The sequence below is a fragment of the Drosophila biarmipes genome, chromosome 3R (assembly GCF_025231255.1).
Source record: "Drosophila biarmipes strain raj3 chromosome 3R, RU_DBia_V1.1, whole genome shotgun sequence".
Lineage (NCBI taxonomy): Eukaryota > Metazoa > Arthropoda > Insecta > Diptera > Drosophilidae > Drosophila > Drosophila biarmipes.
In genome coordinates this window covers 29297238-29324539 of record NC_066616.1, presented here as the reverse complement: position 1 = coordinate 29324539, position 27302 = coordinate 29297238, and the positions used below count along the sequence as shown (strand labels likewise).

The following is a 27302-nucleotide window of genomic DNA, read 5'->3' as shown; positions in this document are numbered from 1 at the left end:
CAAAAGTTTGTTTGAATGATTGACTAACGATTTAAACATTTCAAGGTATTAGTTTAAATACCTTCCTAAACCTTGCCAAGTATTTTATTTATTAGCTTAAAATTGAATTTTACCACTTCCAATTTTTAGTGCTTTGTGTACAAAATGTGTAAAACACTTTACTTGAAACTATTACGATTCCAAAACTGGGTTCCTTTTCTATAGATCTTTTAATTCCCCCATTCTATTTTCGTTTTTTAAACAGGAATCTAAGTTGCTTAAAATCAAAATAAAATCCCCAAATAAGAACAAACTGATCCTTCGTTGGTGACTTGACTTCATTTTTTCAACTTAAATATAAATCACGATATCTTTGACATTATGAACTAACGAGATATAAATACATAATAACATTGATGACTAACTCGTGTAAGACGTAACTTATGATAGGTGTGTTTTAGCTGATCTTTACAAACATATTACGTATACGTATCGTAGGCACTACTGTGATCGGCCGATCATCGTGCTTCAAGCATGATTGCCGTTCTCTGTGGTTTTTGCTTCCGCCGGTGGGTTGTCCTGCGGCGGCATGGCGAGCGATACTGTGCCCTGATCCGTGTGCTTTATGTGCTCCATTTCGATGTCCGAGCAGTTCTCGGAGTTGGACAGGGCCGAGTCCATCGAGGTGACGGTCATGTCCACGGCCTTGTCGCTGGTGTTCGTGGAGAGCAGGGGTTTCTCCACCGCCGGCTTGTCGTCGGCGTCCTCATCTCGGGCGGGGGGCACAAAGCTATTGCTGTTGATGTCCTCGATGGCCTTGCGCAACTGTTAAGATATTAGAGGTTATGAGGAGTGATATTAAATGAAACTTAATAGAACTTACTTCTTTGAGACCCACCACGCCCACTAGTCTGCCAATCTTGGTCACATAGGCGTGGTTGATGCCCACCATCGAGAACAGCGAGTGAACCTTGAGTATGGAGGTGCGTTCCACCAGCTGGAAGGGCGAGGGGTCTATGTGCACATTGGCCTTCTGCAGGTCGATGGGTTTCAGCATCTCCTCCAGCTCCCATTGCTTCTGGTCCTCCGGCGACATGTCGATGACACGCTCCCTGGGCTGCAAATATATAGTAAAAGTATTGTTATTATCCAAAAGAGTGAAATCCTAAATAAACCCCATTTTTTTAGACATACCAACTGCACTGACTTCGGCTTTTGAATGCTCTTGTTTGGTTAAGTTAAGGTAATTAAGATAGATAAGATAATTTTATTAGTTTTATAATGAAGTGGTTATTAATGCATTACGAGTTAGTTAAAAGGTGCCATAGCTTCACATACCTCTACACCTTTTGTTTCATCCACATCCTCTATAGAGTATCCCAGTTCGTTGGGTTCTTTTATTTCACATTTCGTTCGAGTTGGCGAACCATTTACCCCCACTTCATGGGCAAATCTTATTTTCGTGCACTTTTTGGCCTTTTTAGGAGAGTTATTTACATCTGCAACTTTGTTTGTTTTAAATTTAATACTGGGTGACTGGCTTGGACTATCCCCACTATTTGATATTGCTATATCCGTGCTACCCTTTTCCGCAGGCTTTATTTTAAATATTATAATATAAAGATTAGATTTTATCCTTTTTTAAAATTGAAATGTTTTTCGTTTTAGCAGTACTTTAGTTCTACCTTTTGCTGATCCTATTTGTATAGCGATATAATACTTTCAGGATTCTGGTTTTACATCCTTACCAATGTTGAGGCTTCCGTGGAAATGGGGTTTACTTGCTTGCAGATATTAGAGTGGGTTAATCACAGACCTCACAAGGAAAATGAATGGAGTGATATGAGTGCGCCTAATGAGTTACTTACCAGCATAATTTGATCGGTAACAAAATCCCAATTACTTTGTGCAGACTTGAAAAGAGGCATTACATCTCCCATTTAACTTAGGTAATCCCAAAGAACCAACCCAATCCCTAGAAGGTACATGTGCTTCACTCACCAGCTGAACCTTTTTGGAAACGCCCGGGGTGCTGGGTGTTCGAGGCACCTCCACCTCGTTGTTGCTGGCGGCCGGGGAGAGGGAGCCCGTTTCCGGATCCGGCTGGACATCCTGGAGCGTGGTGGACTTCTTGAAGATGGCCTCGAAGGCGGAGCGGATGCGGAACTCCGAGTTGCCGGTGATGGTGGTGTAGGGTGTGATGCTGGGACTGTGGCCCATGGGCTGGGCATAGGTCTTCAGGTTGAAGGAGTTGGTCTTCTTCAGGATGGACTTCCTGGGCGCCAGCGAGCCATGCATGGTCTCCGCCCTCTTCTTGGGCGGCAGCATCTCATCATTGGCTATCTGCCGCAGACTGAGAATATCCGGAGCAGGCAGCACCTCGAATCTCGAGGGACGTCGCATCTTCAGCTCCACCTCCTGCTTCTTCTTCTCCTCCTCGAGTGCCCGCTCCTGGGCCTCCTTCTGCCACTTCTGGGCCACCTCCATTCGCTTCTCGCGCCCTATGTGCTTCTCGATCATCTTGATCAGCTCGTAGCGCTGCACAGACCCCAGCAGGATCATGTTATCCGGACTGTCCACCAGTGGCAGGGACCTCAGCGTCTTGTTCAGCTTGAGCACTTCTTTGAGCTTCTGGTAGGAGATGCCGTGCCATATGTATTTCACATCCCGCACCATAAAGTCCTCCACGAATATGCTGTACATGCCCGAGCTGGAGGGCAGGAGATCGGGCAGGTACGGCAGCTTCTTAATCAATATAATACTGTCGTATATCGACGGTTGGAGCAGGGCCGCCACGGCATTGGCCACCAGCACGGCGATCATCACGGGCACCACATGGGTGATCTGGCCGGTCATCTCGAAGATGATCACGGCCACGGAGACCGTGTGGGTGACGGATCCGGAGAAGGCAGCTGCTCCCACGACGGCATAGCCTCCGGGCATGATGGGCGACAGTCTGCCTCCATAACGTACTCCATGCGGAAACGTCACGGCCATGAACTCGCCCACCAGCCGACCAAAGCCCGCTCCTATCTTGAAAACTGGTATAAACATGCCCGAAGGAACTGGTATCGTGGAGGCGATAATGGAGAACATGAACTGGGGGGATAAAACACTTATGGTTAGTAATGGGGACGTCCAAAGATTCCCGGCACTCACCGTGAAGAGGGTGTAGATGACCAGGTTTCCGAACACACTCGTATAGCTGGTCATCCAGTGAGTCACCACGGCCGCCTGCTCTACGGTAAGATCATCGCGCGACCACGTGAAATTGCTAAAGAGCTGCGTGACCTGCTCGTGGGTGCTCAGTTCGCCGGCCAGGAACTGACCAGTGCCCAGGGGAAACGATATGCTGGAGACCAGCAGGGCTAGGAATCCGGGATACAAGAAGCGACTGAAAAAGGGAAGAATCAAATTACAATTTGTAAGTGGAGTTAGGATAAATATTCAAGTAGTAATACAGAAAAAATTATTCTAAACATTTAATATTATTATGGTATTTCAAACGTGATCTTAGGAACTTACTTCTTCTGCAGGAACTTGTTCATCCGCTTGTTAGATCTCATAAATAGAACATATCTTCGATGGACCCAAACGTAAGAGGCGCCACCCAAGCCGCAAACGAGACTGAAGAAAAAGAGAAGAAATATTTAATAAGTTATATATAGCCAGTCAATGATATTATATAATAATCAAAAGTAATATTTTAAGTATAAATCAACTGGTTTTTGTTATGTATTATATTGACTTAATGGCTTTATTGAGCTTAAGATATAATAGATAGCTTAAGATACCATAGAGAGACCTACCCAATCAAGGCGAAGACGAACAGCTCCTGGGGATCGAAGGGGAACTCGGTGGTGAAGTTCGTGAGGAACAGGGCCCGAACGGTATCCGCGTTTTGGAACCAGACGGCCAGCAGCCGGAAGACAGTGGCGCCACAAACGGCGGCGAAGAAGCCCCGCCAGTAGTTGCGCACCGCAAAGTACGTGGTGGTGACCTCTATGCTGAAGAGCACACCTTGGTATTGGAGAGGTTCAAGGGTCAGAGGTCAGGATCAAGGAGGCAGATGACAACAGACTACTCACCACCCACTGGAGCGGCAAAGCAGGCGCCCACGCCCACGGCACAGGCGGCCGCCAGCATTTCAGAGTTTCGCGACTCATTCTCATATATGCCTTGGAATGATGTGACAAGTTTACTTAATAATTGTGCTACAATACTTGCTATATGTACGAAAGGACCCTGGGGAGATACGGAGATACCAGATACAGATACGGATACGGATACTACGAAGGTCTTCATTGATTTTCCAAATTGCACTTGTCTGGCCGCCGCGGCGGTGTGCGCATGCAGTGTGAGATCAATTCTTATACTTACTTCCTTTCCTAATGGCATACCGCTGCCCAGAGTTGCCGTTAAACCAATTACCTTGGCCACTAGTGTCTTAAATGTGAGATACTCTTTCAATTGAACGCCGCGCAGTATGGTCTTCATTTCGGGTATACCGGAACCTAGACACAGTTTGTTTATGTTATGTAGATTTGCATTGATCATACTCGCAGTTATTATAGTAGTTGTACATCTATAGTTAGGGGTTAGTATTTGCTGGGGGTGCAGTTAGTGGTTCGAGTATATAACATGTAGACACAATGGATTCTCGGTCTGGAGGTGCCAAGGGTGCTTGGAGTGGGCAGCTGCCAGGGTGCAGTGGTACTATGAGTACTTTTGAATCGAAATCAATAGGTAAGATTACAAGAAGGAGAGTTCTGCTACAAAAGACCCTAAGAGTTCCTCGAGAGGTGGCTTGGTTAGAAGTCGTATGTGGGAAACCATCTAGATTCGCTCGTTTCCCTGGCCCTAGTCAACCATAGAAGTAAAGTAAGTAAGCACAAAATTCATACAATTTCTACAATTTTGGAAAACCGACGTCAGCTCAAATGACAGAGTGCGACAATTTAAGGCAATTACTTATTTACTCACTCAAGCGGTCTACTTTTAAGAAATATACAGAAAATAATCCACTACTTTGGTTAGACTAAGAAAGAGACGGTTATTAGGAGGATGTATTATAGAAGTATCTGATGTACTATATATGAAATCGTTGGAAAAAAAATACACTCCATTGGTTACACTAAGTGAAACTCCGATTGTATGATATTATAATAAAAGTGGAGCTATGACATAGGTTAAGAACGTTTTATTGCGGAAGAGATATGTGTATGTTGAGAAAGATACTATGTCTGAGATGTAGTATACTATGATCACCCCGACGCTTACCTATACTTTGCGGGGCGATGAGATGGACAAAGCCGGCTGAGAATAATATCAGGCAGACCGGCAGCGAGACCCATGCTATGTACTGAACAAAAGGCTGTGACGTCAGATCGCGGTACAGCCAAATTCGCGCTAGAGGAACATAGAATATATGAGGGGAAAAAAAAGAAAAACAATGGGTACTAAAAACGGGCTGGGGAACCGATTAATGGCACCATTACCGTTGGTACATATGGATATGCCCTTGTCCATGATGAATGAGAGCAGCGCCATTATGATGCCCAGCAGCGCCAGGAAGACCCAGTCCTCGCCCAGCCGGGCCACCGTGTGCCTCCAGACCCATGAGGACACCCGCTTCGCCCGGGTCGAGTGCTTGCCCAGCAGTTCCTGAAAGTATGTCCCAGCACTGCTGCTTTATAAACTGATGCGTACGGGAAGATCTTAGCCATGAGATCTCAACTACATTTCAAATTTTCTAGGTTTTTCCTCAGCATACCTTAAGTATTCAATGTTCTCGTTTAGTTTGCATTTCAATAAATCACAAGACCATTATTAACATTGTATTTTTGCGGGAATGGGCAGTCGATGCTTCAAAGATTCTATTAAATTTTACCTTATTCCTTTGTTTATCTTCCTGCTTTCGTCGCTTTTCGAGTATTTTGAGCTTTCTGGCTTCATCCTTGGCAAATTCTCCTAGATCTTTGGTATAACGACCATACATCTGCGAAGAGAAACGGCCATTAGTCGAGTCCTGAGCTTTAATAAATAATAACAATAATGTATGCTGTTCTAATTATATTTATGGCACACCAGTGCATGTTTGCAAAAGCAAACAAAGAAGCTTTTTGTGCTACCTGTGTTGAAAACAAACAATTACACTCGCCTTGGGCATTCTAGACAAATGCCAAGAGCAAAAGAACCGATGTCAGAGTAGGAAGTGCACAGACAGATGCACTGGGAAAAATCGAGATGGTGTATAGTATTTTAAGTACCTGTTTGTGTACCTAAATACATCTTTCAAGTTTAACATAAAACACTTCAATGAAAATTTATTTTAGTATATATATATAAGTCCATAAAAAACTTTCTTTTATATTCTAGAAAACTTTAACTTTTTTAAATTTTTTATTTATTTTTAACTGAAAATTCAAAAGTACCTAATCGGTGTCCAAGTGCTACCTTTCGGCTAGACATTTTGAAAAGCCCAACAGCTGCAACTTTTTGTGCACAAAGTCTTGTACATACGTCATTATTTGGGTCACAACGATTTTTGAGAAAGTGAAAATCAAGATTCATTTCGGCATAAGTGAAATTTTATAAATTCCGTTGCCGAATCTGATTTATTTGCGAATTGAAGGGCAGACCTTGAGGTTATTTTTTTCTGTGCATGCCTTGAGGGTCAATGCAAGAGGTTGTTCGTTGCAGACGGGGAAAATAAAATAAATAAATAGTAGGCATTATAAATGTGGGAATTAAACGCCTCGTCAAGAATATATATAGAACAATGGTTTTCGCAGACAACTGGGCCCTAATTATAATATGCGAATTTATCTTAATTAGTGTTTGTATAGGGAAGATTTTCAAAATGTTCTCGGTAGAGCTATAGAAATGATAATATTAAAAATAAAAATATAAATAAATGTTATTTAAAAAAACTAAAATATGTCCTTTTCATATTAATATAATAGTATCCACTTGAATTTCCTATTTCAGTTTTTAAATGGGAGCAGTTACGCCAATTCTTCAGGACTTAAAGGGATAACTTTAAGGTGAGCAAAAGCGCGAATTCTTCAGGTTGTGAAGGCTATAATTCAGTGTAATTCGGTGTTTTGAGGACTCCTTATGATTTAATTTCTAAGGAAATAGGGAGGCGAATTCTTCAGGGTTTGAAGGAATAACTTTTTAGATAAAAAAGGCGCTAATTCATCAGGATCTGAAGGACATACTTCAGTGCGATTCGGTTTTGTTGAGGATTTTTTGCCTCGTATAGAAATATGATTTATATTTTGAGGGGACTCGAACATCCTAATTCTGTTTTCGAATAGGAATAGTGACGCGAATTCTTCAGGATATGGGGGAATAATTTAATGGTGAACAAGGACGCGAATTCTTCAGGATGTGAGAGATCAATTTCGATGTGATTTGTGCCTTGAAGGCATCTTTTTGCAGTTATGACCATGAGTGCCCTGGTACCCCCATGGGCAGGTGGCTCGCGGGCCACTCACATAGTAGAAGGCCTCGATCTCGATCTCGATCTGGTTCTTGTCATCGCCGGGCGGATCGATCTCGATGCTCTGCTGGCGGTTGTGCTCCCTCTGCTTGGCAATGACCTCATCCCAGCGCTGGCGGATGGGGGTGGTGGCGGTGGAGGCTGTCGAGGAGGCGGCCCTGTGGGAGCGCTCCTCCTTGCGCTGGTAGTCCTCGCGATTGATCAGCAGCTCCGGCTCGAAGGCGTATTCGCGAATGTACTCATCCTGGTGCGAGTGGCTGTTGTTAAACATGAAGCAAGCGATGTGCACACGAACGAGGTCCCGTACTCAAACTCACGATCACACAAATCGCAATCGTAATCACAACTCGAACACTACTCAGAATTCACAGTCACTGGGATCTGGGTGGCGGCCTTTGACATGCCCGCGGCTGTTGGCCAAGCATTTGTGTCGCATCTTGTTCGCCAATTATTTTTAGTTCTTTCGGTTTGGTTATCTTTCGGATGCAGCAGTACGGTACAATCGAATCGCAATGCAACGGATTGAAGCTGAAGCTCACTGCCAGACGTAATTAGAGGTGGACGCCACTGCCCTTGGATACACGGCGATTGTAAAATGCATTACCATTTATTTTTAACATTTCACACGGGCTGCGTCGTGTGTTTCATATAAATTTGAGTTATCGCCGTCGAAATCGAACCGGAAAAGCTAATTTATGCACTTTCCTATGTATTTTCCACTAGCTATTGGCACTTTTTAACGATTTCCATTATCTATTGATTTTCGATCTTGACTCTCCGACGGCCACCGAGCGTTCTTGTATTGGCCCAAACTTTTTTGAAACTAAACTGACTTGTCGAGCTTTCGGCGCTCTTGGTGTGGAAAATTATTGAAATTTTCTTTTGGCTAGACGCTGCGCCAGGGTAGCACGCTGTGCCGATACTAAAAAAAAAAAAATGGCCCACCGAAAAATGAAAAAATGGCTAAGAGATGTGTAAACAAAATATGAATCTCGGAAATTTGTTTTCAACTTTTGCTCGTTCTCGGCAATCAAAGGCGCATTTTTTGGCTCTTTCGAAATGGTTCATAAATTTAATTGCACGATAATGGATTATCAATTTGGATTTTGATCTTGAAACAAGAACATGTGGGTGATTTAAGTGCTGGGGAGTTTTTTAGTTAGTAAACTCTAATAATTCTCACCTACGAGTCACCAATACGGTCACTCTTTTCCGCCACCCTACTACCTTTAGCAATGGAATAGGAATATTTGTTGCTTTCCTTTAAATATAATAAACACTTTTCGTTATAATCGGATTAAAAATAGCTAATGTCTTTGCTTGTTTTGTCATTCGTCGCACACTGTTTTTGCATTGCCTTTACACAGGCCCAGATGCAAATGGAAAGTGGGAAAATCGCCAGGAAAAGCGGCGAGCAAAAGCTTGGAAAACCATTCAGAAATCATCAAAAGTTTCTCTGTTTTGATCGATGGTTTCACGGCAGATGTGCGAACCGCTTGTGACGACGAAAATGTGCAAATAAAACATTGTTAGCATGAAAAATAATAAACCATGTTCCTTGTAAAAGACCCACAGTGCGTATGATTGATTTCTTATATGGTCGCAGTGATTTTTCAATGGGCTGCTCAATTTAATAGTTTGCAAACAATGGGTTTGTAACTCAAACGTTTTACTACTACCTCTACGTGATAAGTGATAAATATTTGGACGCTCTTTGCGTCATCAAAAAGGGGCAATAATAATAAGAAAGTCGGATAATCAGACTTATTGGCAGTATAATCACGGAAATTCGCAGACGTTTGTATATTTGGCTACGTTGCGGTTGGAAATGTACATTAAAAGTTGTATAATATACAATTAAATTTCGTAATAAAATCAAATTTCGTAATAAAATTAAATTGAAGCACTTTTTTTTTTAAATTTAAGTGCTTTTATGGTATTTAATGTGGTAATAAAGAGGGATATATTTCTTTAAAGTTTTGATGTTGATATAGAATTCGAACCATGAGGGTAAGCTGATTAAATAGGAATATTTTGTATCTAACATTTTACCAAAAAATTATATTAATTACTTTTTTTTTAATTTAAGCAGTGCTTACCAGCTTAAGAAAAATAAAAGGTGTACAATATTTTAAAGAAAAAATTATTTTTCATGAAAAATTGACTGCTTAAAAATCCAATTTCACCATATCTTTTTACAAATCTTTTTGTATTTTTACCAAGATGACTAATATTTTACCCTACGCTGTATATGGCCTATAAGAAACGCATGCAATTTCCCCGGACAGATATAGAGATAAGAATTGGTGGCAAACAAAAGATTGGTTGTCCCCAAACAGTATTATATTCCAGATCCCCTGACACCCCATATATGCTTACAAGAGTGTCGATGTATCCGATGGGATCATCCTCGTCGGAGGAGTCCGAGTCGCGGGCATTTTCGGCAGGCGGAGGACACGGATAGAAGGCGTGCGACTTGATCTTGGGCTGGCGCTGCACGTGACGCAGCTCCTCCTCCATGGACATGGCACTGTTCCGCCGCTTGCGCAACTGGCAAATGAACTTCTCGAAGTCCGCCCACTCCGAGTCCACCAGCTCGACGTTCTCCTCCCCAAACTCTTCATCGTGTATGATTCTCTCGACTTTCTGATTGCTCCGGTCGCGATTGCGATCGCGTTGCCTATCGCCGAAATAAACCATACTGCTGTTGTCAGTTCGAATGGGTTTTTAATGGGTTTATGGTCGCAGCACTCTAACGCGAATCGATGGCGCACTATCACAGCTGGGATCGATAGGGCTTCGTCACATCCATGGCCCAGATATTGCCCATTTCCCGTTTTCGAATTCTAATTCCGCGAAATACTTAGATACTGTATCTGAATTTCCAGCTGCGTGCGAGCCGAGCCAAGTCTTAGGTCCAACTGAATAGTGTCATGAGGATAGACCGCTCGGGTCCCGCTTAAACTCAAGATTCCATTAAATTTAGTACACAGACACCGACGCACTCGTCTGGTCTTCCAGCAGTCTCAAGTTTGCGGACGCCCGTCGCCAGATACATCTGCAGTACAGACATAGTTCTCATGAGATACATCTCATGCACAACCAGTCACTCTCGAGCGGTCAAAGTTTGCGTGTAAACATCAATAGAATTTCATAAATTTAATAATCTCTGGTCTGCTCAACGGCGAAAAAGTGAAAATGCCAAGCGCTGGGTTGACACGAAGTGCGGTGCACAGTGGTCTGAGCCTAATGTGTCAGGTCTCATCAAACATTCTCCTCAAACTATATTCTTTAATTCTTTGATTTTTATTTAAATACATCTTTCATATCTTAAAGAGCACATAATTTCATCCTTAGATGTGCGTACTCTATTTTATTCATTTGGAATTTTAGATATTTCGTAAATTAGGGTTCTTAGCCCACTGTGACGGATCACTTAAGCCGCATAAATTGCGATTACTTGCTTTAATAGTCTCAATGTGTAGACTAGGCATTGGGTCACATGTCTTGGAGCATCTGTTGGATTTATCACATTTAAGTGTACCGGTTCTTTTGGTTCGTCTGCACTGTTTTAGCTTTCATTATTGTCTTAGTCAATCTACAAGTACTACCCCTAATTCGCGATAATGGTAACCCTAAATGGCTATAGATTGTTGGTCTGGGTGACAACAGAGCACTCAGGTCATAATCTAACACGTCCATAACTTTCAGGGAAAATTGATATAGTTATAGGCATTTAAGAGAGGCCCATGTGAAGAGAGTGAAAGCTTTATCGCGATCTGTCACCCTCTGTTAGATATCGGCGCACTGCTTGACCAATTAAGCAGTGTCGGAGCATTATGTATCTGTTAAGTTTGATATACAATTTGATAGATGGATGTTGTATCCAAGGAGTTTCCTAGTTTAGTTAAGAAAGTCTTATAAAATATTTTATAATATTTTTGACTCCGTAAGTGTTCGAAAAAGAATTATAAATTTAAAGTATAGAAAAACCCTTACAAAGATCCTGAAAGAAGTGGTTCCCCAAGATGCACTTCATTGGTGTAGATACTTCCCCTGTGCTGTATAAATATCTATTGCCGTTGGTTCATTTATTTAATGAAAGAGATAACTACCATCCTAAATAGAATCACCAGCTTAGATGAAATCATAAAAAAAAGTTATATAACACAAAATAACTCTGATCCCCTAAAAAATATTTCCAGGAAATTAAAAGCACATGTGTCATACTCCACGGAATTAACTTCTTCATAATAATTATTCCTAAATTTAAGTTCCTTCTTGGACACACGAGGTAACAGAGATACTTAGATGATATGATAATTCACTTACTTTTTTGTGAAGCGACATTTTCGAACTCATATGATAGGAATTAGCGGGCCTGCGATAAAACAAAGTGATCTTGGCTAAAACTGTGTGGCGACTGGAGAGCCAGCATCTCAAATGGTGCTAGAAACACCTTCCGAGCCGCAAAAACCGCGATAAGGGTCCAAACAACAACAACAACCGAGGCAAGGATGGGGTACAAAAGCTACCGAACTTAATTAAAAATTGAATGAAATCTTTGAATAAATATCGTGCTTCGCATTTACCTATATATTCTGACCGTATTCTCTGGTATCCATGGGGAAAAGATACACACGCAGCTCGTGAACGCAAATACCGGGCTATAAAGAATTATAATTTTAGCTAAATTACTTTATGATCTGCACAAGAAAACATATCTCAATGGCCCATTAAAAACATAAATTACAAAGCAAAAGCGTAGTAAAAACAAATTAATTGGCGCATTTTATTTTGGCAATCCCGAAACGGTTTACTAAATAGAGGTGATCACTGATAACGTTTCGATTTTGATGGATGGTTCTATAGAGCGTCGATAAGAACCCGTCAAATCCAAGTGGATAATACTTCGCCTCGACCTATCAGGTAATCAATCGATCAGCAATTCATTGCCTGCAGTGCAATAAATTTAGAGTTACCACTGGGAAAAGTACTATGTATGGGTTTCCATCTCTGATCTTTAATTGCAGGTCCGAGCGAGTGCTTTTAAATTAGCCCTGTCAAAGATAAGATCACCTATTTAAACGGTGTTCAGGGTTTTAGTTAAGTTAAACATATGGTTGTTCTCTACATTCATTGTTGCAATTACCGCAAGGTGCTAATTACAGTGTCTCAACAACGCTTGAGTGAAATTGGTTTGCGTTGGATTTAGCTGGAGAATGGAAAAACCTCATCAGACTACTTTTACATGAATAAGATATAAGTTTTAAATATGTCAATACATTATCCCCAAGTTCAATATCATCATCTTATTCGCATGTTGGGCAGCATGTGTCATAGCACATGACAGAAATTAAAAAAATATGGAAGCAAATAAAATAAAAACCAGCAAATAGTCACATGTTAATCACATGAGCGGAAAAAGTGAAACAAGAAACATGTGTGTAAAGGCGTAGCGAACTTAATTATACCCTCACGAGAAATATCTTTGGTTCAGGAAATAATACTATATGCATTCTTTAAGATGAGATCTTTTTACATTACACACAGTGACTCATATATTACTATTTAATATACAATGTACCCTACATAAATCATCTATGAGAGTATCTAGAGATCAGTGGCTAACCTGAGAACTTCATTTAATCAACTTGGCTGCTGTAACAAATACATTTATAATCGAGTAATCCCCCGTATTAATGCCACCAGCTGTGACAAGGTTGGAATTGCCAAATCTAAGCGCCATGCCAACGTGTTTATGTAAATAAAAATTCAGTAGACGGCAATTTATTATCAACTCGGGGTTTCCAGCCAACCAATTACGATAAAAAAATTAATAACAAACAAGCTGAATCGTTGTGGGCGATTCTAATGCAAACACAATTGTGGGCTTTAAATAGATAAATGTATTTTCCTATTAGCGCGGGTATTTACGGCTCTGTTAATAATCGAATATTTATTTTCGGGTTTCGGTAGAACATTTGTCTGGGTGTTACCCCCACTTAATATATAAGCTCTGGGTGCTACTTTCTGAAATTGCCGCGATAATATACCATAAGTTTATGCTCATGAATCCGATTGACATTGTAAAACAATCAATCAATTCTCGATCAATAAAATTGTCGTGATAACTGGTGAGTTTTCACGCCACCCCCAATAAAGTATATGGACTGAATTTATAACTTGAGACGAGTGGTGTGCGTTATGAATCACAGTAAATTTGAATGGGAGTCGGAAATTATATTATAAATTATAGGAATATAAGAAGAATGTGTAAAGATATTTTTAATGAGTAAGCTGTTGTACATTTATAAACAAATATTATTCTTTTATGCAGACTCACAAAAATACATTCAAAAAGGCAAAATCACAATTTTAAATCTAAAGTTCTTTAATAAAAAAGTGCAATTACGGAAATTTGTTTGTAATACCCTTATCATCAAGAAAAAATAATATCAACCACTTAATGTGTCTAACCGCAAACAAACATGTCAATAAGAAAGTGAATTTAAAACCTCGATATGGTATGGAGTGACGTATGCCTATACTAAGATTGAATGAAAATGATATCCACCCATAGTGAAATTATCTAGTTGTATAATCATGAATGACATTTGGAATTCTCACTAATGGCTCATAATATCCGTTGTGGCTTTTGATTGCGAAATCGATCTTAAACTTAAAATCTGTATGGGATTATCATGACTAAAGGCTATGGCCTTTAAAAGATGCAGTTTAACCTTTCTTTTTCCAAGCCATTTAATAACTTGATGAACATGATTCATTAAAGAATTACAAAATATTCAGATGTTTTTCAAAAATATTATTTCTTTTTTGAATTAATTTCTTCATACACATTTGACTATCTTTAATGAGGCATTGAAGAATGGAAGTTAGAATTATTATATTGGTATGTAGCCTTTTCTGACTTTCTTTCTGTGTAGCCTTTAAAGAAAGTCATTATAATAATATTTCTGTTCCTAGCACCCTCATATAGCATACTGGACAACCTGCCCCAACTTCACTTACCAGCGTGTGGTGGTAGCCCAGGCCACCCTCCTCCTCGTCTCCCCCATCGAGAGGACTCCTGTCGTGGTGGTGGCCCAGGGAGGAGGCGTTGGAGTAGGTGCGCAGGGGCAGCAGGCGGGCCGAGGGGCTGTGCGGCGACGGGGCGATGAGCAGCTGGCCCCCGTTCCTGGTCGCCTTCATCTCGGGACGGGCTGATGAGTGCGACTCGGAAGTGAATTCTCTCGGCGATCACAGAGGGCAGACAATGCAGTGAGTGCAGGGCAGGAATGGCATTCGTCACTTGTTCACATACGGGACTTATGAAAGCACATTCCTTGGGCTCATTTGTGCATTAAATTCAATTATCTGCACCACGCCGACGAAGTCACAAGACCCACTTCCTTTCAGTGGAGCGGAGTTGATCCGCCGATGTGGCCGCCTCCGAAGATTGTTTACGAATACTCTGCTGGCCTCTTACCAGCCGCCGGCGGAGTGCAAAACGGCCTGGGAAACTGCTACTGATACTGATTCCGATTCCGATTGGGCGTTATCTGTGAGATCACTTTTTACTGGTGTCTACTCCGTTGGCCGAATCCGGCTGGCGATAAGGCAGTGCTTAAGAGGCTCGTATGTGCCCCGAGCGGACATTTCAAGTGGCACACTTAAGTGTGTGAAGGCTTAATTAACACCGGCGAAAAGCGACGACCCCGAATGAAAGCCAGCGGATCGGGAAAATGTATTACACTTTAATTATCTTCTTATCAAAGGGAGTGCTGTCGAGTCGTGCTCGGCGATCTGCAAAGAATCGAAAATTGCCGAAATGAATATAAAATATAAGCAAGTGCGAAGGTGGTATCGTATCGGCTAATGAATTCAGGATGGGAGCATGTGTGCCCAACGAGCTATGCAAGTATCTCGACTGATAAGTGGCGCAAAAATTAGCAAAATACGATAATAACAGGTGTACAACAGGGCAAATACAGCGGTTAATTCAAAGAGGCACGATATGATCGCTCCGTACTTGTATATAGTAGTTCTAACTTTGATATAGTAGTTTCCAACAATGTCATAGTAGTTCCTTACATGATATAGTAGTTCCTAACAATGATATAGTAGCTCCATAGTAAGTAGTTCCTAACTTTTAAAAAACGTTGATATAATATTATAATATATAATATGTGATATTGTAGTTCCTAGTGTTTAAAGTATTATCCAACTTTGATATAGTAGTTGCTAACTTTGTTACTGTAGTGCTATCTTTGATATAGATGTTCCTAACTTTGTTATAGTAGGTCCTAACAATGGTATAGTAGTTCCTAACGATGATATAGTAGTTCCTAACATTAACTTAATAGTTCCAAACTTTTATATAATATTTCTTATATTTGATATAGTAGTTCCTAACGTTTGTTCACATAAGTAGTCCCTAACTTTGGTATATTAGTTCCTTTCTATGATGTATCCCATCATATAGGAGTTCCTAACTTTAAAATTATTCTTTTAACTGTATTCAATAGAACTTGTAAATGTTTTTACTACTTTTTAAAACATAACCGGTGACACACTTAACCCATTGATAAGTAAATAAAATGTATTCCAAGTAAACCCCTTGCTACATTTAATCTCATTGATAGGGGGAATAAAATGTATAGCAAACCATAAACCTATGTATACCATCTATTGGGTGGCATTTCAATGTTTGTTTTGATTCCGACTGTACGATAGACCCCACCATATAGCTATAGCCTTATCATCCGGGAAACCTGACATCAAATACCATGGCAATGTGCAGGAGCCATTCTAGCGTAAAGTGGATTATGGCGGAATAATTTATGGTGGTATTATTTTCCTTAGATGCCTCGCCTCTATGACCAACTTTAGGAATGCAAAAGATTTATTACATTATTTTAATCTCCAGTCACTATTATGGCGCCTGTTTTGGCAAATTTATGGGCTTGCGAATTCGTATTGCCCGATCGTCTCATTGGGACTTCAGTTGGGGCCCTTAAAACCCGAATGGCAAGTAAAAAGTGGATTTATCAGGCTGCGGCACAGATTTTGCTTTTACTTATTCGGCGAAATACATTTAAATACGTTTACATATACATTTGGTTATTTTCCTTTTCGTTATTTTGCTTTATATTGCTCTGCTAAAAACCAGATGATATTCATGACGAATTTAAATGGCTCTCAAATTATTTTATAGCTCTGTGATTGCTGAATTGGATTGGTACGTAGTAAACCAATTAGGGTTATGAATTTGCTTTCAGAGCTTTTGAATTTTTAATGAGGTAAGTGCTCGGAATTCCGTAGGAACACTTTCATGAGGAAACGGTTCGAGCACACTTTTTTACTGAATTTCCAAACACATTTCAGAAAAATGCTCCACATAGCTCACATACTCTAGTAATGGCAAATCTGAGTCAGGCCATTACGGCACGGATTTCGCAGAGCACTTGAAAAATATACAAACATGAGTGCACATATTTGTTCTGGCAGATAAGGGAAACCTTATACTCTCTATGGGGAAGACAAATCTCGTTTAAAGCGGAATGGAACAGCGCCCCAGATTGCCTGCTCGAGTTTTGAAATACTTTTTAAGGGGATTTTAAGCCAGGCCCTTAAGTTAATCTGCCAAGAATTACCCTCTATAAGTACGCACACTTTAGATACATTAATGCACTCTCGTTGCCGTGGACTAAAAATACATCAGACAGTGCAAAAAAATCCCAAAGCTTGCCAAAAATATACGCCAAATTATTTTTGCAAACACAACAAAGTCGAAGTAATGCGCTAAACAAAAGAATCGGTTGTAGAGCATTTGTACCACATAGGTATACCCCTATATCACCGAAATATTCCGCACTTCGGGGGGACTGTAAACCTTTTTGTGACCATATTTGCATATGGTTATATACAACAGCTTACTGTAGTAACACGGTCTTATGTGGTCGTTATAAAATCAATTAAAAGCGGCGTCGCAAAGATGCAAAACAAAAACGTCACGAATGCCAATGGGAACTCAGTATCAGAATAATGAGAACACAGACACCGCTTTTCGCGCTCCACCTGCTCACACCTGTGGCGCGTGTTTGCCCGCTTCGGTTATTGTTGTTATGAGGGGCGATCGAATGGGATCGCATCGAGGTGGTTCCATTTCCATTTCGCATACCAAGTGGGCAGAAGACAGGGTATCGCATGGATTGCACTCACTTTGTATCTGGTATCTGAGGGATGTATCTTCGAAACTCGGAACCGAATCGCGTATCACAGCCGGGCAATTAGCATTGGGCGATATTGGTCGAGTCGCCGGAACGGAATAGTATATGGTATTGTATTGTATTGGGGAATTATTGGAGAGCTGCTACCGCTGTCAACGCGACCGCTTCGCGCTCTGGCATTGACTGGCGTCGTCGTCGTCGTCGTCGCCGTCGTCGCCACTGCTCATTCTCGCTGGATCTGAATAGGTGGTGTTGGTTTTGGGCTGGAGCCACTGCCACTGCTTATCACCCGCCGCAGTCGCGGTCTCGGTCTCGGCCAAGATTAATGACGTCCATATTGTTACAGTGTAGCATTTCCATATTCGCTCGCTCTCATCGATCAGCTGACAGACTATACAACACTTTACTATACTATACTATACCATATCACTCCCGAAACCTATTTCCTGATAATCCCCAAAACGATTTCCCCAATTTGCTGGACAATTTGCCTTTCGTTAGGCACGCTAGCGCTACCAAAACCCCCCGAAAAAAGAGAGTGGAGTGCAAACGGTAGCTCGCCACGATTTCGATTCGAAATGCTTATCTAAAACTAGCTCTTTATGGGCCAAAATAAAAATCTGTGTGAGCGAGTCTGGAGATTTGACTTTCGGCGCGTTTATGAATGGGATTTGGTGGAGTGTTATAAAAAAAGTCTTCAAGACGGGGCACACCTTGAGCACACATCTCTTGGAAACATAATAATACTCGGGAACCCAAAGTCCTTGGCATATTTCTGGTATTTCTACGCAATGGGAAATCTTTCTGGTGATTCCCTGACACCAAATTTGCATTTCCTACCCATTTGCATTTTAACCCACTTAAAAATCTCAAGAGAGGTTTCCACAAAACCGCAGATCAGGGGAATTTTTTGTATAAAAAACAAACAAAAATAATGGAACCCGTCTGACTTGTTCTTTTTTCCCCCTGTAATCCGAAAATTCTACTTTTATTGAGCCGGCATCTGTGCGCTTGTTGCGTAAAATTAAAGTCTGCCTCGCAATAAACAAATCAGCGAGCGTGGTTGGTCCATTAGCACCTGTTGGCCATTTGAAGTAGCGTCTGTAGCAGGGTGAAAATTATGACGGGAATGTACGAAAATACACAGTAACATTTATGAATAGAAGCGATGAAACACAATACAACAAGTCAATATCATTTGCCAATGCTCTCAGCTTAACTTTTAATAAGCGGCTCGAAAAGCAATTATTTTGCCAGGTTTTTTGCTCCAAAAAGTACCCAATTACAGCTGGAATTGTTTTATTTGTATCTCGAATTGGCAGTTTTTTCCCTTGTTTTGTTAACGACACGCGCATCAAGGCCTATCAAATAGATACAAGTGATTAGCATGATATCATTCCTGTATCTTAAAGGCAAAAAGCCATCATTAAGTAAATATTTATCGCAAAAAGAAAAGCTGTGTCACAACGGGCCTGTCAAAAAGCTGAAGCAACTTTGAAGCCGCCGTCGGTCGAGAGCCCCTTTCGAGTATAAGTATATTTAAATACGTTTTCCTTTACTTTACGAGATCTCATAACCCAGCGCGAGGCAAATTCCTGGGTGCTACGTAATACCTTATCTATTTTCAGCATTCATTTTATTGGTACAATTATGAGAAATGATCACTGGATCAAAATAGACACACAAATTTATTGACAGGTTGCTATCTTTCGCAGCAGAGATACGGAAATGTCAGCGGTGTCTTAAGGAAAGTGAAATGTTCATGCGACTTTTGGTCCTAAGATATCTTTAAATGGAACCCCAAGCTGGAAAAATACCACTATAATTCTGGTGATATTTAAAGCTAATGTGGGGATACAAATTTGATAAGTCCTAGCTTACTAAACAATTTTAAGGCAGTACCTTCCAGAAGAAAATACATTCGTAATTATAAGATAAATAAACTATTACATCAGTTCTTAACCCACATTTTCTATTGATGCAGCAAAACATGCTCAATCTATTGCGAGAAAAGCAAATGTTTATGCAATTCCCAACTCGCTCTTTTATTTACATTGTCAATTGCTGTTTGCTGAAATGGCATAATCAAATGTTCCTAAGCAGCTGTGCACTTATTGTGGCATCCACATTTTCCTCTTCCGCGTCCAAGAAAGAAACACACCAGCGCTCGTTCGTTTTCATGTTAAAAACAAAAGTTTATTTTAGAAAAAACCTAAATTATTAATTGAAACTTAAATAGTACGATTGAAATTTCTAGAGAATAGAGTACTTAAATAAAAGTGTGCTCTTTATTCTGGATGTTACAAGGGCTTGCAATCAGAAAATTGGTTTCCTAAGTCTGACCAATCAATTGTCTCTGTCAGAAATCTGTTGGGTTGTTAAGTGTTTACGTGGTTGGAGGGGGTGCCTTAGCAGTTTACAGTTTCAGCTTCATCATAATAATATATGAAATACTTGCGTCTACATTAATTTCAATGTAATCAAACTATGGAAGAGCTTAGATGCGTCGCGAGAAGTTGCCGCCCCCGTTGCCGCCGCCATTGTTTCCCATTCCCATTCCGCCGCCGTTGCCACCTCCGTTGCCGCCATTGTTTCCGTTGATGCCACCCCGGGTCTTGCCGTCGTAGAAGAGCTCGATGTAGCGCGAGCCCATCTGCTCTCTGTGACGCTTCATGGCCACCTGGGAGTCCTCGTAGGTGTCGAAGTAGGCATCAGCGGTCCCGCTGTGCAGACCCTTCTTGTTGTAGTTGATGCGCACATTGGCGGGTCGAATGGGTTCGAAGAACTAAAAGTATATACAACCTCTTATTAATATGTACTAATCTAGAAGCTAGACTATCCTCAACCCACCTTAAACACATCATTTTCGAAGGAAGTGTACGGAAGTCCCCGCATGTGGATTGTATAATGCTCGGCATCGTTACCCCGGCCGCCGCCAATGGGGCCAAAATTGCCACCACCTCCAATGGAGTTGCCACCGCCAAAGTTGGAGCCATTGTTGAACCCACCGCCGCCGCCGTTGTTGCCTCCAAAGTTGCCGTTGCCGCCGTTGCCCATGTTGTTGCCGCCTCCAAAGTTGCCAAAGCCGGAGTTGCCAAAGTTGCCGCTGTTGTTGTTGTTGCGGCCACCGCCGATCGGTCCAAAGTTGCCGCCGCCAGACGACGAGCCGAAGTTGCCGCCATTATTGAAGCCTCCGCCATTGTTGCCGCCAAAATTGGAGCCGCCATTGTTGCCGAAATTATTGCCGCCTCCGGGAGAATTGAAGTTGTTGCCGCTGTTGAAGCCACCGCCGCCGCCATTGTTGCCGCCAAAGTTTCCGCCTCCGTTGTTGCCAAAGTTTCCAAAGTTGCCGCCGTTACCGCCATCGTTGTTGCCAAAGTTGCCGGAGTTTCCGCCATTGTTACCGCCACCAAAGTTGCCGAAATTGCTGGGTCCGGGGTTGTTACCGAAATTGCCACTATTTCCACCCTGGTTGTTGCCAAAGTTGCCCGAGTTCATCAGACTGGGCAGGTTGTTGAAGCCCAGCATGTTGTTGGCGCCAACGCCGAAGTTGCCATTGTTGCCCCAGTCTTGGAAAAGGAACAATAGACAATGTTATACAAGTTTTTTGATATTAAATATATACATTTTACACCTACCATTGCGACCTCCTCCGAAGTCATTGCCACCACGATTGGCTCCGCGATCACGTATATCATAGGGACCCGGGCGTCCACCGACACCACCGCCGGCGCCTGTGGCCCTTTTCATTTCAGCAATTGAGCTGCGGAAAATCTCAATATACCTACATGGATAAGAGCAAAAAATAAATATATTATAAGCGATGTCTTTAAAATATGCTAGGGTCGGTGGCATTGATTTTTTATGTTTGACTGTTACATATCAAGAAATAAAATAATTAAAAATCAGTTAAAGAAAACTAGTTAAAATAACTCTGTGTTCACGTTTTCGATTATTATGTTAGAGTAAGCACATGCTGGCGCTTAAAGAAATATTAAGAGCCCCACCAGACCCGTAGCTATAGGTAATTGTTGCTAAATGGTTTCTCAGTGACTGAAATAGAAATTATTTATGATAAGAGTATATTTTTTTGTGGTTTATTATATATATTTATTTGTGAATAATCTATGGAAAATTGGTGTTGTATTTTCACTTGTGTGTTGCAACAAGTTCGCAATCGATTACCACTTAATGTTTTAATTTCAGCTGTTTGGTTGTAGAAGATATGATGAATTAGAAACCCACCTGTGCCCAATTTTTTCCCGATTTCGGCCCAAGGCTTGCTCAGTGTCGTCCTGGCTTTCGAACTGAACAAAAGCTTCCCCAGTTGCACGACCCCTTCTGTCCATAACAAAAAGTATGCCCTCCCGATCCGTTTTGATTTCCAACCCTGCCCATGACGATAACCAACAAAGATTTATACAAATATATAGATTTCATATATATATACATTATGCAAGATTAAGCTTAGATAGAGAAACAGAAATACAGAGGTTGATAAGTGTTATAGTTTGGTTCCTGCACAGCAGGACTCGGCAAATCAGTTGCTCAAATAAAAAAGGCCTTGCAGTCGCAGCACGAACTGCAAGCAAGATGGGGTAAATGTTGCAATCGAGATGCCCGGACCACAAGGTACAAAACTCAGCTCCTGTAACTCGTAGACGTCGGCAGAAGCTCGGTTAAAAGGGGGGGTGAATAATGATCGTGAATTTAACCAGGTGAACTGGGTTGTATATGTGACCAATGAAACAATGATTTATCGGACCAGCGGACGTGACCGCGCTGACGTTTGAAAGGAGCTGCGTGGGAGCCGCCGAGTACCCGTTACACACAAATGCAAGGGCCTGCAAGTTTAGCCCGAAAATATGTTTTGTGGAAGCGCATGTGTAACTGATATGAAGAGTGTAGATGAAGGGGGACCGTAGGCCATATCTTAACGAAGTGCAAAAAGAAAATACATGCGGTCAACCACTGTCTTTGCTCCATGTTCCTATTGAAGTGAGGAAGTGGGGGACAGAGCAGGGGCACTCACCAGAGAAGAACTCCTCGATTTGCTGTTCGGTGACGGCGTAGGGCAGGCCACGGAGCTTCACAACGAAGGCAGTGCCGTGCCCGCTGATCTTGCGCATGGCTTCCTTGGCCTCCTTCGGTGTGGCGGTGAAAACTAAGGGAGGGAATAAAAGAGGTAGATTAGTAGAGTTCTTGGTTAAAGCTAGAGTATTGAAGAAACAATTTAAAACATGTTAGTGATCACGACTGTCTCTTAAAAAATGGTCTAATAACAAAGTATTTTTTTAAATTTAGCGTATATGGTTCAACTGATAGCCCTTAGCTGCACCTAATTAGTTTACATATTAACATTTGATTAAAAATAAAAATAGTATAGCAATTTGTGTAACTTAGTATGAAAGAAACCTACATTCAACACAATATTTGCCCTTTATAACGAACTTTCTACCTCTGAACAATAAAAGAATTGTAGTTTTGATTAAATATCATAAAATAAGTTATTTAAAAGCTGTTCCAAAGCAAAAACAAGTAATTTTTGTGCCTGTATAATGTTTAAAATGGAAAGGTCAATGAACCAATGAAAGAAGATCAGCAAATTTTTCGTCGCCGAGGCTATGAAAAGTCTAAATATATGATATAAACCTATAATTGGCTGGCTTGGCCGAAACCCGAGTACAGTCAACCCCCGTGGGAACCAAACCAACCCTCGATGTAGCGGTGGCCCATGCTGGCCTTGTTCAGCTTGCGCGCCTCCTCGACGTCCTCCTGGCTGGCCACCTCCACGTAGGCCTCGCCGGTGTTCTTGCCGTCGACGCGACTGGTGACCAGGTGGATGCCCGCCGAGCCATTGGTCACATTCACGTTCTCCAGGAAGTCGAGGATCTCCTTGTGCGTGGCGGACCAGGGAAGGCCGCGCAGCCGGACGAACTTGGGGCTCTCGCCCACGTTCTCGATCTTGACGCCGCCATCGCCGTCGAACTGGTCCTCGTCGTCCTGCTGCTGGCTGCTGTCGTCGTTGAAGTTCTCGCCATTTCCCTGCTGGCCGTAGTTGAACTGCCCGTCTGCGTTTGCCATTTTATTCGCTCGTTCGCTCGCCCTTTGTCTGCAAGTTGTGACAAACCGGATGTATCAGTTATGGGAAGTGGGTGTGATAAGGAGTTTATTCGATCGGTTGACTAGTTTGGCGTAGTATTAGCGTTTAAACTGGGGAAAATGCGCTTTTCCAGCCGGTGATTCTGCTGCCCAACTGCGACGCTTGCTGCCTTTTTGCACCGCGTACGCCATTTTGATTTCTAGTCACCCCCGAAACGCGCATGGCATTTTGCCTGGCCCGCACGTAATGTGTACGCTTGCAAATGACGCGCCCGAAGGCTGTTCGTTTGGCTTACCTTTTTCGCAATGCTGCAACCTGCTATTTCTTCTGTTTGCCTTAATTAAATCGGCTATTCACGCGATTTTTTCCAGAGAGTTTCCTCTTTTTTTGTAGAGAGCACCAGTGTGGCCGTGCAGTGGCGGATTGATAATGCCAACCGGTTCGGCAAAATATACCATGCAAAATATACCAAATATGTGGTATTGTTAGCGGTTACACACACCTATCGATTGCTGTTGGGGTTGCTGTCCTGGCTAGACTGTCAGCCCATCCCTGGTCGGCGTTGCCAGACCCCACTCACATCTGTCATACCCGTGTGAAAAGTAGCAAGAACAAGAAAAGTGAGTCCGAGCTGTTACTTAACCAAAATTTGTGCAATTAAATAGCATTTTTTCTGCCCCCTAACGCCAGCATGTTGAGCATCACGGCCCGTTCCCTGGCTAGCGCCATGCGCAGCGGCCTCGTCGGCACCTCGTCGCGCGTGGCCGCCGTGCGCTGCCTGCACGGCACCGAGGAGTCGGCGGAGGAGTTCGACAAGCGCTACGAGAAGTACTTCAGCCGCGAGGGCATCGACGGCTGGGAGATCCGCAAGGGCATGAACGACCTGCTGGGCATGGATCTGGTGCCCAGCCCCAAGGTCATCGAGGCCGGTCTGCGCGCCACCCGTCGCGTCAACGACATCGCCCTGGCCATCAGGTGGCTGGAGGGATGCAAGGACAAGTGCGGCGACCAGAAGGCCACCCTCTATCCCTATCTGCTGGAGAAAATCACTCCCACGCTGCAGGAGCTGGGCATTCCCACCATCGAGGAGCTGGGCTACGACAAGCCCGAGCTGGCCCTGAAGTCCGTCTACGATGCCTAAGCGGAGCACTCTAGTTTAAAAACCCACACTAAAAACGGAAATCCCGATACACACGCTACAGCGAGACACTAGCTAACACACATCCAATGTATGGTGCGGATGAACATGTTGTTGGATTGATAATAAATGGAGATTGGAGTAAGGCTACCACACCAGCACCCGGTTGTTTCCCTTTTCGGTTACGTAATGCCCAGGTTAGGGAACTGCATTCCGGCACTCCCAGATAAACAAAGCAACTGATAGCGAAGCGTTTATTGTCCGGCGACTATTTCCACTTGGAGAGCAGCTCGGCTGCCTTGTCCAGGTTCTCCTGCTTCTTGATGAAGCAGTAGCGCACAAAGTCCTCGCCCAGCGGCTTGTTGGGCTCGCTGTAGAAGGCGCTGGGCGGGATGCCCTGCAGGCCCATGTTCTTGGTCATCCACTTGGTGAACTTGTAGTCCCGGTGCTTGTCGGGCTCCGAGCTCAGGTCCACCTTGCCGGTGAGTGGCGACCAATCGGCCAGCATGAAGTAGCCGCCCTCGGGAATGGTTGGTCGCATGCCTGCCTCGGACAGGAACTTGGCCATGAAGTCGCGCTTCTCCTTCAGCTCGCGCGGCAGGCTGAGGAAGTAGCTCTCCGGCTGGCCCAGGCGTTCCAGTTCAACCTCAAAGCTTCGCGCCACACCCTCCTGCAGGGGCGTGGGACAGGTGTACACCGAGTTCTGGTGCACCATCTGCAGGTTGCGGATGAGCGGGGCGGGTCCGTAGGCCCATCCGATCTTCCAGCCGGTCACCGAGAAGGTCTTGCCCGCGGAGCCCAAAGTGATGGTGCGGTCCCACATGCCCGGCAGCGTGCAGATGCGGATGTGCTCCGCTCCATCGAAGACCAGCCACTCGTACACTTCGTCGGAGACACATAGAACATTCCACTTGCGGCAGAGTTTGGCAATGCGCTCCAGCTCCTTTCGGTTAAAGACCTTGCCAATGGGATTGTGGGGTGTGTTCAGTATAATCATCTTGGTTTTCGAGTTGAACAGGCTCTCGAATTCAGCATCGTCCAGCACCCAGTCTGCTGAGCTAATGGGACCCTCTGTTTTGCGCTGAAAATTTGGAATGTAAGAGTCTTGTTTTGGATATTTTAAAGGTGTTCCCTACCAACTTCAGGGGAATAAAGCGCGGCACTCCGCCGGCCATCTTGACCATGGGTTCGTAGCAGTCGAAGAAGGGCTCAATGATGATAACCTCATCGCCCACGTCCACATGCCCCATGATGGTGGAGTAGAGAGCCTCGTAGGCGCCGGAGGTGATCAAGATGTCGCTGAGGGGATTCAGCTGCTTGCCGACGAGACCGCTGTACAGCTTGGAGAGCGCGTTGACCAGGCGAACGTGGCCATAGCCGCGCGTGTACTGATGCAGCAGGGGGTTCTCGTCCTTGGCAATGTCGGCCAGCGAGTGGGTCACATACTCGGGAGCAGCGTCGTCAGGAAAGCCCTGACCCAGGTTCAAGGGCTTGTACTGCATGGCCAGGGCAATGTACTCGTTCCAAACGCTGGGCGTGCTGCCCTGCAACCGCTGGGGAAGATCGAATTTCTCCATCTTGCTGGCGGTTTGCTGGTGGCGAAGGACTTGCAACTGGCACTGATCCCGGAGGCTTCTATTGGCAGCGGCGAGGGCTAAGCGGCAGCTGCGGAGCATCTGTAAGGAGCTGACTTTAGTAACTGACTGAAAGTGAGCCCTTATCACCGCGTGTTTGGAATTGTTTACTAAGCGATAAGCACGCACTTTGCCTGTCTGTCTCCGCCGGCGGTGTGATCTTTAATATTACAATAAAATGTGACTGGCTAAATGCAATTTCTGGTGTTAAATGCGCGGTGACGTTGCATAATGGCGCTGGATTCTGATTAGACTGGCAGAATATCTATAAGCGATACGATTTTGTTTAAGGCGCTCACGCATACAGGCACACAAAAATATGCAAATAAACAAATACGTGGAGGGTTTGAAAGCCCAATTCCTAATGAAACTGAAATTCACATAAAAACAGCTGTAATTAGTACAAATATTATTATATGTTCTTTGAAAATATGTAAGAATCTTCCATATTTAAAGGGACTCCTTAAGTTTTCAGACCTAACTTAGTGCCCACCGTGACCTTGACTCCCAAACACTTTTTAAGATATTAGTTAAGATTCTTAATACTTAAGTTATTAAAAATATTTACTACAACTTCCAAAACACCTTGGTTTATAGCAATGGAGCCAGAACTCACAAGATAAACAATAAATTAATAATTATTTTATTTACAAACTGTTGCTGGTTGTTATCGCTATCGAAGACCAGGGCTGCCACTATGGTCGCACAC

At 43.0% G+C, this 27302-nt stretch overlaps 4 protein-coding genes across 20 annotated transcripts; 1 reads left to right on the top strand and 3 right to left on the bottom strand.

Annotated features, from left to right (window-relative positions):
• Positions 1-299: 299 nt before the first annotated feature.
• On the bottom strand, positions 300-17930 carry LOC108025313 (chloride channel protein 2). Of its 11 annotated transcripts, XM_017095715.3 has the most exons (17): positions 17711-17927; positions 14519-15292; positions 5870-5977; positions 5478-5643; positions 5260-5388; positions 4360-4493; positions 4068-4224; positions 3789-3999; positions 3505-3606; positions 3139-3373; positions 1981-3078; positions 1848-1892; positions 1728-1763; positions 1318-1575; positions 1174-1203; positions 863-1096; positions 300-804 (listed from the first exon to the last, which is right to left on the bottom strand). In XM_017095715.3, the coding sequence occupies exons 2-17, from the start codon at positions 14696-14698 to the stop codon at positions 508-510; spliced, it is 3420 nt and encodes a 1139-aa protein (XP_016951204.1). In that variant the 5' UTR covers positions 14699-15292; positions 17711-17927; the 3' UTR covers positions 300-507. The 11 variants fall into 11 exon arrangements, 10 of the variants coding, with proteins under 10 accessions (XP_016951204.1, XP_016951206.1, XP_016951202.1 ...); XM_017095717.3 differs by lacking the exon at positions 17711-17927 and having other exon boundaries at positions 5478-5662; positions 14519-14615; XM_017095713.3 differs by lacking the exons at positions 14519-15292; positions 17711-17927 and adding an exon at positions 9866-10316.
• Positions 17931-19888: 1958 nt separating this feature from the next.
• Positions 19889-24239, bottom strand: LOC108025410 (heterogeneous nuclear ribonucleoprotein H2). Of its 3 annotated transcripts, XM_017095890.3 has the most exons (7): positions 24117-24239; positions 23433-23830; positions 22751-22882; positions 21964-22108; positions 21357-21502; positions 20569-21287; positions 19889-20503 (listed from the first exon to the last, which is right to left on the bottom strand). In XM_017095890.3, the coding sequence occupies exons 2-7, from the start codon at positions 23800-23802 to the stop codon at positions 20216-20218; spliced, it is 1800 nt and encodes a 599-aa protein (XP_016951379.1). In that variant the 5' UTR covers positions 23803-23830; positions 24117-24239; the 3' UTR covers positions 19889-20215. The 3 variants fall into 3 exon arrangements, 2 of the variants coding, with proteins under 2 accessions (XP_016951379.1, XP_016951380.1); XR_007764568.1 differs by lacking the exons at positions 19889-20503; positions 21964-22108 and having other exon boundaries at positions 21145-21287; XM_017095891.3 differs by lacking the exons at positions 21964-22108; positions 23433-23830; positions 24117-24239 and having other exon boundaries at positions 22751-22870.
• Positions 24240-24342: 103 nt separating this feature from the next.
• On the top strand, positions 24343-25118 carry LOC108025068 (cytochrome c oxidase subunit 5A, mitochondrial). Its single transcript, XM_017095325.1, has 2 exons — positions 24343-24441; positions 24512-25118. The coding sequence occupies exon 2, from the start codon at positions 24513-24515 to the stop codon at positions 24960-24962; it is 450 nt and encodes a 149-aa protein (XP_016950814.1). The 5' UTR covers positions 24343-24441; position 24512; the 3' UTR covers positions 24963-25118.
• An 81-nt stretch (positions 25119-25199) lies between these two features.
• LOC108025523 (kynurenine aminotransferase) lies at positions 25200-27285 on the bottom strand. Of its 5 annotated transcripts, none has more exons than XM_017096046.2 (3): positions 27245-27285; positions 26096-26635; positions 25200-26040 (listed from the first exon to the last, which is right to left on the bottom strand). In XM_017096046.2, the coding sequence occupies exons 2-3, from the start codon at positions 26633-26635 to the stop codon at positions 25228-25230; spliced, it is 1353 nt and encodes a 450-aa protein (XP_016951535.1). In that variant the 5' UTR covers positions 27245-27285; the 3' UTR covers positions 25200-25227. The 5 variants fall into 5 exon arrangements, with proteins under 5 accessions (XP_016951535.1, XP_043950902.1, XP_043950913.1 ...); XM_044094967.2 differs by having other exon boundaries at positions 27210-27282; XM_044094978.2 differs by having other exon boundaries at positions 27179-27258.
• Positions 27286-27302: the final 17 nt, after the last annotated feature.

What these genes read in the sequence shown, in the direction of transcription:
- LOC108025410 (XM_017095890.3), bottom strand. Translation starts at nt 23,802, where the DNA reads ATGGCAAACGCAGACGGGCAGTTCAACTACGGCCAGCAGGGAAATGGC. An exon ending in GGGCCACCGCTACATCGAGG is followed by an intron (nt 22,883 to 23,432) that starts GTTGGTTTGGTT and finishes TCCCTCCCTTAG; the next exon opens with TTTTCACCGCCACACCGAAG. An exon ending in TCGAAAATGATGTGTTTAAG is followed by an intron (nt 20,504 to 20,568) that starts GTGGGTTGAGGA and finishes ATATACTTTTAG; the next exon opens with TTCTTCGAACCCATTCGACC.
- LOC108025068 (XM_017095325.1), top strand. Translation starts at nt 24,513, where the DNA reads ATGTTGAGCATCACGGCCCGTTCCCTGGCTAGCGCCATGCGCAGCGGC.
- LOC108025523 (XM_017096046.2), bottom strand. Translation starts at nt 26,635, where the DNA reads ATGCTCCGCAGCTGCCGCTTAGCCCTCGCCGCTGCCAATAGAAGCCTC. An exon ending in GCTTTATTCCCCTGAAGTTG is followed by an intron (nt 26,041 to 26,095) that starts GTAGGGAACACC and finishes CCAAATTTTCAG; the next exon opens with CGCAAAACAGAGGGTCCCAT.
- LOC108025313 (XM_017095713.3), bottom strand. Translation starts at nt 10,186, where the DNA reads ATGGTTTATTTCGGCGATAGGCAACGCGATCGCAATCGCGACCGGAGC. An exon ending in AAGATAAACAAAGGAATAAG is followed by an intron (nt 5,644 to 5,869) that starts GTAAAATTTAAT and finishes ACATACTTTCAG; the next exon opens with GAACTGCTGGGCAAGCACTC. An exon ending in AGCCGAAGTCAGTGCAGTTG is followed by an intron (nt 1,097 to 1,173) that starts GTATGTCTAAAA and finishes ATATATTTGCAG; the next exon opens with CCCAGGGAGCGTGTCATCGA.